Below are 10649 nucleotides of genomic sequence, written 5' to 3' on the forward strand. Positions count from 1 at the left end.
GAGAGAGAGAGAGAGAGAGAGAGAGAGAGAGAGAGAGAGAGAGAGAGAGAGAGAGAGAGAGAGAGAGAGAGAGAGAGAGAGAGAGAGAGAGAGAGAGAGAGAGAGAGAGAGAGAGAGAGAGAGAGAGAGAGAGAGAGAGAGAGAGAGAGAGAGAGAGAGAGAGAGAGAGAGAGAGACTTTTCTGCCTACCGGAAAATCTGTTTTTTCTAAACGTTGATAGAAACTTGGGAAAAAACATTTTTACTATCAGGTAACGAATACGGTATCGATACAGCTGTCTCTGTTTTTAAAGCGGTATGTAACACGAAGGCACGCGGTTTTCATTCGTTGTTTCGGCTAACGTAAGATAAGTTATTTAAGGTTACGCTAGCTTTAACGAATCAAACGTCAAAGCTAACGACTATCGCACATACCGTTAGCTGAACTGGCCTGCTGGCTACTGTGACAGCAAAGGGTCGAAAGACAGTACACCAGTTATCTTGAAGGTGAAGTTAACCTCCATCCGAAGCGGCGTGACATTTTCTGTCAGTCGTTGCAGATAAGGCCTCTGGTATCCCTTCATCTGTGACCTCTCAGCCTCCAGATGTCAACGGAATGTAACGTTAAAATAGACATTTTCGACCAACAGCAGCAACATTATTAAATTAAATAAATATGCAAGACATTATAATATACATTGGATTGGAATAAATTAGAAATAAATTGTATACTTGTTAAGCAAAGTTTTTTTTTTTTTAAATCGGTGAGTTTGGAAAAAATTAAAGAAAAAAAACAAATGTATGACAGAGGAAGTTGTTAAATAACTAACAATGAATTATGGAGAAGTGGGATTAAATAAGTGTATACTTTTTCCCATTCCTTTTCGTACATGTGAAAAAAAAATCAAGTGTTTGTTATTCATGCATCTCTGTCCTTTCTAGTTGTGTAATATTATTTTCTGTTTCATTTTTTACATGTTTGAAATACAATTTAAATCAAAAAAACAATTCATTGCAAAAGTGTAGGCACCTGTTTTTTACTTTTGGATTAATATTACCAAGGCCTGAGAGCCAATATAAAGGTACCCTACTGATATCTATCTGAATTTTTTCCTGGCTGATGTTAACGCCTGCTGACAGCTATTTTTGATTTTAGTTGGCTAAAAACTTGATTATTTTACAGAGTTCCTTGATCAAGTGTGCCTCCTCAACATTAAGCCATGGGAGCTGATAAAAGGTAATAATCAAATATGGTAGTGGCACATATTCACTGTATTTGCACTGACACTTCTTTTACTTTTCAGGCTTAGTCGGAGTGAACGTAGTGGGAGATATGGTTCAGATGGGAGGAGAGATGACCCAGAATGGCATGAAAGACGGAGTAGAGATGTGGAGAGGGATTATGATAGACGATGGGGTGATGATAAACACAACGAGTGCTTTGAAGAGCGCGGAGACAGTCCAGAGGTGAGTGAATAGTATAGCCATAATGAGCTCATACTGCTTTCACACCTGTAACAGAACTATACAAAACATTATTGTTCTAATAATAACAGCGTTTATTTTTTTTGGTCTGCAGCAGAGGAGCCGAAAACGGCGCAATAGCGATAGATCAGATGATGAATACGATGGAGATTATCCAGACCAGGACTACAAAATGGAGCAGGAGGAGGAGAGCAAAACGATTATGCTGAGGGGTCTCCCTCTTCATCTCACAGAGGATGATGTAAGCTCTTAGGGCAAAGTTCAAATCCGTAAACTGTCTCTGCAACGTTATGACAGAAATCAGTCACACACAAGATCCTTTTGTGAATTTCGAAGGTGTAGATTCTTAAAATTTGAGGCACTTTCTGCACTGATCTGTTTCATTTGTTGACGTAATTCTAAAAACACTTTGGCTTGCAGAGGCACCTGACCATTTCTAAAAAATATTGAAATGGCATAAAGTTTGCTGATAGATTTAGCTGTATTTCATGGGAAATGTATTTCATGGGAAATGTTCTAAATTCTAGGCAAAACAGTGAAAAGAAAAACACTAATTTGGATCATTTCGACCCTGTTCCTTAAATTTCCCAGATGCGCTCAGCGCTCGAGCAGCTGCAGGGGCCCCAACCTGTGGACATTCGCTTGATGAAGAAAAGGACAGGTGAGTGTTGACTCGTTTCACATTCATCTCCATGTTCAGTCTTACAATCCTACTTGACCTATTTTATTGCAATCCCTGGAGAAAAAAAGCCTCATATTACAACTTTCAGAGGATCCTCTGTGTCACATAGATTGTCTGGTTTTGATGATATTGCCAGGTAAGGAGGTAACTGTATGTACTATTCCTCATACTTTTTTTGTACAGACTATATGTTATGGTTAAAAAAAGAAAAAAAAACTACCACCACCTTCTTGACCTTGTAAACACCCTTCCCACCTTCGTTTTGATTTGAATTGGCCTGAATAAGCCCATTGTGAGTTTGAATGTTGCACCAAGGCATTCTAACTAACACGCATCCCGTCTATATTTGAATGCTGTCTCTAGGTATAAGCCGAGGTTTCGCCTTCGTGGAGTTTTATCACTTGCAAGATGCTACCCGATGGATGGAGACCAATCAGGTTGCCTCAACAATCACCAAGTTTAGAGTTATTCTTGGAGATTAGAGCCCCGATTGACCGATACATGACTGACTGATCATTGAGAGTTGTGCATATTTGCAATATACAGAGTTAGAGAAAGCTGTTTTTTAGATGCAGGACTATATCATAACCATGGTCACACAAAACTGTGATATCAGAGGTATTTATTTTTGATATCACACACTTAATTTTAGTATACAGCCGCTTTTTCCAGACAAAATACTCCCTCAACAAGTTGTGAATTCAGTTTTGAATGACTGTATAAAAGTTTTTGCTATTTGAAATGCATTTAAATATTTTGTCCTGTTACAGATAGAAACCTAGATGCTACGCAGAAAATATTTTGGACCTTAAGATGAATAAGCCTTTTGCCTCTCTTTATGAAAGGACCGTACTTCCGGTTTACAGAGTAGCTCACATAGTGTTGTTCAGTTCTGACTATCCAGTGGTTCCATAGCACATTCTGCTCCAGCTCAGTCACTTGGATATTTTCTCATCTCCAATTAAAATCCGAAGACTGTGGTGAGAGATGGACGAGCTGGCAGCACTCCGATCCAAAACACTTAGAACCTTTTTTTTTTTTTTTTGAGAACTCATTCCCTCATACACAAAACTGAAGCTTTCTCTCTGAACTTTACTTTCTACAGTACCTCTGTTCCCTTTTTACTCCTTGAGACACTCTACCTAAGCAGCTACGAGTGTAAGCCTAGCCACTCTTTCCCGTCCCAGCTGCTCTCAACTCTTCTCTTTGGAATTTGAAATAACTTGCGGCTTTTGACTTCACAGAACAAGTTGGTCATCCAGGGGAAAAGAATTGCAGTGCACTACAGCAACAGGAGGCAGAAGTTCGAAAACTGGCTCTGCAATGCAGTGAGTGTAATTTCTAATTTGTTCAAGTAACTTTATTTTCCTTCACAATGGAATTCTTGCATGGTTGTCTCAGTCAAGAGAAAATAAAACAAAGAAGGGGTGGGGGTAATGAGTTATCAAGGACAAAAACACAACATATCTGGGTAATTTGCTGAGTAAAAAATAGTTACGATGAATTAAATAAAGATATATATATATATATATATATATATATATATATATATATATATATATATATATATACGGTATGTTTATATAAAAATAGAGTATAGGCTAACATAAAGGCTACAGAACATGTGCTAGCTTGTACAGATTTCACCAGCAGCCTTATTGCACATGGGCTATAATGGTCGTGCTAGTAAGGGTTGTCAAAAATATTGATTTTTCATTTCTGAATATTTGAAATGGTTCCAAAACAAATTTTTCCGCACTATTAATACGCTGGTACCAGCTGCGTTTTCTCGCTCTCTCTTCTATTCAACATCGAGTTGAGGCATACACCGCTGCAGTGCTTACATATCGCTTTTGTCACTCATCTCATTTGTTCCCATTGAAAATAATAATTTGTGGGTTTTGTTATGTGCTCATTTAACTTTTAATAAAATGTCATATTTTATGCCCTTAATGTTTTGTCAATTTTTCAACACTGCTGCTAGTAATGTTGCGTAATAATGCATACATCAGTCAGTATTAAGTGCGTTTTAGATACTACACTGTGATACCAGAATATGTATTTCTTTTTCTCCTTATTCTTTAAAAAAAAGACTACAACATTGTCATTGGTTTATCACAGTGTGGTCTGTACAATTTCCGCAAGAGGCTGAAGTGTTTCAGGTGCGGAGCAGCCAAAGTTGGTGAGTTTTTACATCTTCAACAAACCAAAAATATACGTTTTGGTCTTCTCTGTAAATACCCTCCACTGATCCCTGCGCTATTTTAGTGGCTTGCACTGATTAATGGTGACCTATGTGTCACTCTAATTTGTCATTGCCGAGTGCAGATGGGGAGTCACCAGCACTGAGTGGTTTAAATACTGAGTCTCAACATCCAGGAGACTACAATGGAGACAGTGAGTGTGTTTTTCCATCACATTAACAGCATGTTCCCCCAATAAACATTTATTCATGGATCCTTTTTTTGTTCACAGCAATTATTTTGAGAAACATTGCCCCTCCTTCAACTGTTGATGGAATCCTGAGTATATTGGCTCCCTATGCCAACCTGTCAGCGGTAAATATCCGCCTCATCAAAGACAAGCAAACAGGACAGAATAGAGGCTTTGCCTTTGTTCAGCTCTCATCTCCCTTGGTATGTTATTCCTGTATTCATAATACAAGTCAGTATGTTTCTTCTGGGTGTGTACACACCCGTGACAATCTTGCATCTTCACTTCCTGTTTAGGAGGCTTCTCAGCTGCTCACCATTCTACAGAGCCTTCAGCCACCGCTAAAACTGGATGGAAAAACAATTGGTGTGGATTATGCCAAGAGCGCTAGGAAGTGAGTCATCTCACACACACACATACTGTTTTATTCAGCTTCCTTTTAATAGAATATAAGGTCTTTTGGATCCACTGTGTGAACTGCAACAGTTTTATCCCCACATTGTATAGTTTTTTTAAATTTTATTAATGTTTTGTAACACACTGAAAATTTAAATAAAATATGTTAACGTATATAATTTACATTCATAATCATATTCAAATGAAAGCATAGTGTAATAAAGAACTTATTTTCATCCTTCATGTAACGCCAAATAAGGTTTAACTTATCACATCTGTGTCCTTTCCAGAGACTCTGCACCGCCTGATGGGATTAGAGCCAATGCTCTTTCTGTTGCCAGCACAGCAATTGCTGCTGCTCAGTGGTCCTCCAGCCAGGTATCACGGTTATATGTGTGCAGTTTTCAAGTCATTTAAATGTGTTGCAATTAAAAATTTCCTGAACTATGAGGTTTGACATTAAAGTACAAAGAACACTTGTGGCCTAAAATGCTAAAAGGTGGTACTGTATGAGTACACACGTGTGAACCACTGGAAGAAAAAAATTTTTTTTTTTTTGTGATTTCACTAAAGGACTGAAGTGTTTCAACACAAGTATGCAGTTATATTTGTTTTTTTTAATGTGATTGTTTAAGACTAAAAAAGAAAGGACCAGGAAGCTACAAAAAGCTGTAAAGTGGGATGCTGATTCTCAGTGGGGCCGTCAGTATTAGAAATATTAACATTACAAGGAACAATTTGATTTATTGTTAATTAAAAAAGTATTGCTTAGTGGGGCTTAATGTGCAAATTTTAACAGTATGTATTAAGATTTACTGAGTGAATTTAAACATTTATTTTCAAAATACTGGCTCAGTCGCAAATGTAACTTGGCATGTTTTAATTGGGGTTGTTACTGATTTGTGCTCTCATTTCTGTTTATTGCCGTAGTTACAGCAAGGTTCAGGTACCACCTCGGACTACATTGCCCTTCCAGATGGCTATGCACAGCAAACACAGGTCAGCTTCCAGACTGCTTTATTGTGACAGTCACTTTAACAAGAAAGGCCAGTGATGGACATTATTTTTTCCTGTGACGCAGGGACAGAGCTATCAAGTGTGGCAGAAGCAGCCTGAAGCAATGGCTCCTGTCGTTGGCGATGGATTACTCGGAGGTAATAAAAGGAGTTGCTTGCTTCTTTTGGCAGATCTTTGACTGATTTTTATGTTAAGGCCGGAATTGCTACCCTCTGTTTTTAGCTGCTCCAGGAATAAAGACGTTGATCCCAGCAGCTGCAGGTGTGGTCATATCCCAGACGCCTCAGGTTTACCAGCCTGTTATTATCAGCCAGACTGCCATACAGGTAAATGGTATACTACCATGCCATCTATACTGCACATACAACTACTCATTTATTTATTTTTCTAACTCAGGTGTTGTTTTGTTGCTGCAAAAGTAAATAATTCTCTCTCTCTCTCTCTCTCCCTCTCTCTCTCTCTCTCTCTCTCTCCCTCTCGCTCTCTCTCTCTCTCCCCCCCATCAATCTCAGTCTCATCAGTTACTGAGGGCTGTTGATGCAGCACAACAGACTACTAGTATTTGCACCGTACCACTGGTAACACCAGCATCTTCCACTGTTGCAACCGTCTGTGTTACCCCGGCTGCTAACACAACAGGTGAGATTAGTTAGCTACACACTGGCTCCTCTGCATGTGAATGGATAGATCAACCTTAGATTGATTTTATATGATTTATGAGTCACATCTTGTATCATATGTGCCTCTTTTTGTATCTGTAGTTTTCCCTGACACCTCCACATACCAGTATGATGAGTCCTCAGGTTACTACTACGATCCACAGACCGGCCTGTACTATGACCCCATCAGCCAAGTATGTACCCAGTGGCTTTACTGTATATGCAGTACATTGTGCATTGAATTTGTCCAAAACAGTTGATACAGTTTTTCATATGCTTGTTATGAACAGTACTTCTATAACTCGGAGACTCAGCAGTACCTCTACTGGGACAGTGAGAAGGAGACATACATTCCTGCACCGGTGGAATCAGAAATGAGCGCAGAACAAGTGTTAGCCAACAGTTCCTCAACGGCAAACAGTAAAGAGCCCAAAGAGAAGAAAGACAAGCCCAAAAGCAAGTCTGCACAGCAGGTAAGTGCTAAAGGTTTTTTTTTTTGTATACTTCATATCTTGTCATTTAAATGACTAATGTAGTGCCCGTTCAAAATGTGCCGATGCTTTGGCTCCCAGTATTGTGGCTTGCAGTATTGTCAAGGACCATGTCTGTACGGAGCAAGCCGATTGCTTTGCCCGTGAAAGCGCTGCTTACATCGTTCTTGAGAACCACTCAGCCGATTCTCTTGGGTCCTCAGCAAGCCTGCCAAGTGTGAAGTCAATTGGATGAACATTTCTTGATATATACAGTCGTACATGCATACTGTTCATATGAAGAGATTCATTCCTTTATAGTGCTGCTACAGCACCACCTATTGGCCAGAATGGACTAAACTTGTCATGGCCACTCAGACATCATATCTACACAGCGTTCAGGGGATATGACATGTTTGTATACAAGCCCTGCCTTCTGCTAGGGCCAGCTATACCAGAATTATATTGAACATCAAAAATCTGAAATATTCAAAAAATGACCTGATCCAGAGATGTTCTGTGCCAAAATTTGGTGATTATTGAGTAGTGGAAAAAAACAGATTTGGTCACAATTCAAAATGGAGGAATGGATGTGGCTCATATGGATACATTATAATCCCCCCAAAAAAAGAAACATTTGGTTTCTGAGACTGCCAATTTAAACGTTAAAGGCCAAAACGTAAAGATCGTCGTTATATTGCCACTGTTTGGCCAAATTGCACCAAATTCTACAATACCCCAGCAATACATCTGCCATGTGTGAAACAGATGTGAGTAATGGTTCTCCAGACATGCAAATCACACACAGATGGAAGAACAGAGATTCCTTGCTTTGGCCTATAGTTGGATATCTGTACTGATTGTTAATACAATTGCAGATTGCAAAGGACATGGAGCGCTGGGCAAAAACCTTAAATAAGCAAAAAGAAAGTTTTAAGAGCAGTTTCCAAGGCTTTGGACCATCCAAGGAGGAAGAGAAGAGAGAGTCTGCAGCTGCCGATGCAGGTTTCTTCCTCTTTGAGAAAAAGGTATTTACTACTCACGACAAGTGTTTTGCATTGGATTAGTGTCATAGCGTACTTGAAACCTTGCTAATATAGACTGAGAGGGGGCTAATTGGGAGGTCACGTTAATTCAAATTCATACTTTTAATAATTTTTTTTGAATGAGAACTAAACCTCTAATTATTATTTTTTTCTTAGCCATTTGGATTTGAAGTTTGCTAACATCATGACTGACTTTGACTCTACACCAGTAGCTTTATATCCATAATGAATGAAATGTGTTTCTTCCTTTTAGCAAATGGGAGGTTTTGAGATGCCATCGTTCATGATTGAACAATCCAAGGTCACAGAGCAGGAGACTTTAGCCAAGGTTTGTTTGTGCTTTTACCTTTTCTTCCCCCCACTCCACAATTATTAATAAAAAATAAAGCCCATAACACTTCCACTTTTTTCCGTTTTCATATTGCAGAGTGGTCTAGTTGATGCTTACAACGGAGACAGTGACCCGGAGGAGGGCGGCTCGGATAGAGCAGCGGATGAGGAGGGAAGAATAACAGACTGGAGTAGGATGGTTTGTCTGCTGTGTCGACGGCAGTTCCCCAACAAGGATGCTCTGCTGCGTCACCAACAGCTCTCTGACCTCCACAAGGTGAGGACGGGGGTAAACAGCAGGCGTTTAATCCGCAAGTAGCAGTAGTGAATGGATTGTGGATGCTGCTGCTGCCATCTGTTCAACGTACAAAGCTTCACTACAAAATGGAAAGGATATATTTGATCTTGAATATGTTTGTGAATATGATATTTATGTGGCACTTAAGGCTGCTTTCAATTGTTTAAGCAAAACTTGGAAATTCAGAGAAGATCAAAACTCACAGAAGCTGAGCTGGAGGAGCTGGAGAGGAAAGAAACCGAGGTAGATGAGTTCACAGAATTCACACCAGTTTTTCTTTTGCATGAGGACACGTTGAATAAAGTTTCATGGTTTATTTTTAACAGCTGAAATACAGAGACAGAGCTGCAGAGAGGAGAGAGAAATACGGTGTTCCTGAACCTCCTGCACCGAAGAAGAGATTCTATCAACCACCAACCCCTACAGTGTAAGAATTAAATCTCACTGCAAATATCTGCGAAATTTCATTTCTTTTTTCAACACCTGTCATTCACCTTCAACAGAAACTATGAACAACCCACCAAAGACGGCCTTACAAGTGATAACATCGGGAACAAAATGTTGCAAGCGATGGGCTGGAAGGAAGGCAAAGGTCTGGGGCGCCACCAACAGGGCATCACTGCTCCCATCTCGGTGAGGAGATTTTTCTTCAAAATAAAACTCATCCCCCCATATCAGCTCCTAACAGATGGAATGTGCATGTCAATGTTTTGATGTATTTTTCACTCACAAAGCAATTAGCACTGTTACCTGAGGACTTCTTGCGTCTGTCTCCACTAATAACCTTCTTTTCCCCCACAGGCTTCATTAAGGACCAAGGGCACAGGCTTGGGTATTAAAGGAAGCTCATATGAACTCTCAGCATCTGACACCTATAAGGATGCAGTTCGTAAGGCCATGTTCGCACGCTTCACCGAGATAGAGTGAACTGCAGAGAGATGAGTAATCTAATGGAACCGGGAAATACTAGTTTTGCAGTCAAATGATACTGTGAAAAAAATATCTACCTTTATGTATATAAATGTAGTTTTGTTTTATATAGCTAGATATAAAAGACAAAAGAAGTTTTCAATTGAATGAACATGTAAATGTTGTATAGTGTTTGTATATAAAATTATGTGGGTGTGCTGAGGTTTTGTTTCTGTAAAAATCTAAAGAATCAGTGTGATGATTAAATCCAACTTTTGTGCTCAACAGTACTTGAATGCAAAATGTTTTTTTCCCTCAGAAATGGCTTTTCATTTGAAAAATAACATAAAAGAAAATGGACCACACCACTATTATGCAGCCCTGCAGAGTTGCAAGTTGATTTCATGGCTTGAATCTGCGGGTTGAGTATGTTTCATTCATGACTTGGATATGGTTAGGAATATAAATCTGAATCGGTTTTAATGACTAAAATAAGTGGGAACACATACACACGCAAAATTTGACTGGCTTTTTGTTGCTCTCGGTTTTTATGAACTGAAAAGGACATACAGCTAAAAACTAAACTGAAAGGAAAACATACATTTAACTTCTATGTACGGATAGAAATGGAAGTATGGAATTGTAAACAGTACAAAAATGATGCAATGGTACAGAATGCAAGGGGTGCTGGAATAAATAGGAAATTATTAATTGCATTTTTTTTCCTTTGAATTATTCAATTAGCTGGTAGGTGGAGTTATTGTTGCACAGGGATTGTCCCTGACCTTATGGTCTGATATTAACTGTTCATCATAGTCGCGGCCTGTGGGAAGAAACGGTTCCTGTGTCTGGTAGATTTGACGTTTAGTGTTCTGTAGCTCTCCAAGATGTAGGATTAGATGTGGAGACCTAATTAATTTGATTTCATGTTTTTATGCCTCCACGG

General features: G+C 39.2%; 1 protein-coding gene across 1 annotated transcript; it reads left to right on the forward strand.

Annotated features, from left to right (window-relative positions):
* Positions 1 to 228: 228 nt before the first annotated feature.
* LOC310965526 (RNA-binding protein 5-like) lies at positions 229 to 9920 on the forward strand. The gene is made up of 25 exons (XM_083939186.1): positions 229 to 294; positions 1162 to 1215; positions 1283 to 1445; positions 1558 to 1704; positions 2055 to 2124; positions 2509 to 2582; positions 3390 to 3473; positions 4267 to 4327; positions 4474 to 4542; positions 4621 to 4781; positions 4875 to 4972; positions 5265 to 5352; positions 5905 to 5973; positions 6056 to 6128; positions 6214 to 6317; positions 6504 to 6630; positions 6753 to 6844; positions 6941 to 7123; positions 7999 to 8148; positions 8420 to 8494; positions 8594 to 8773; positions 8963 to 9037; positions 9121 to 9221; positions 9298 to 9427; positions 9596 to 9920. The coding sequence occupies exons 2-25, from the start codon at positions 1199 to 1201 to the stop codon at positions 9719 to 9721; spliced, it is 2517 nt and encodes an 838-aa protein (XP_083795312.1). The 5' UTR covers positions 229 to 294; positions 1162 to 1198; the 3' UTR covers positions 9722 to 9920.
* Positions 9921 to 10649: the final 729 nt, after the last annotated feature.

This window comes from Echiichthys vipera (assembly GCF_963691815.1).
Source record: "Echiichthys vipera genome assembly, chromosome: X".
Lineage (NCBI taxonomy): Eukaryota > Metazoa > Chordata > Actinopteri > Perciformes > Trachinidae > Echiichthys > Echiichthys vipera.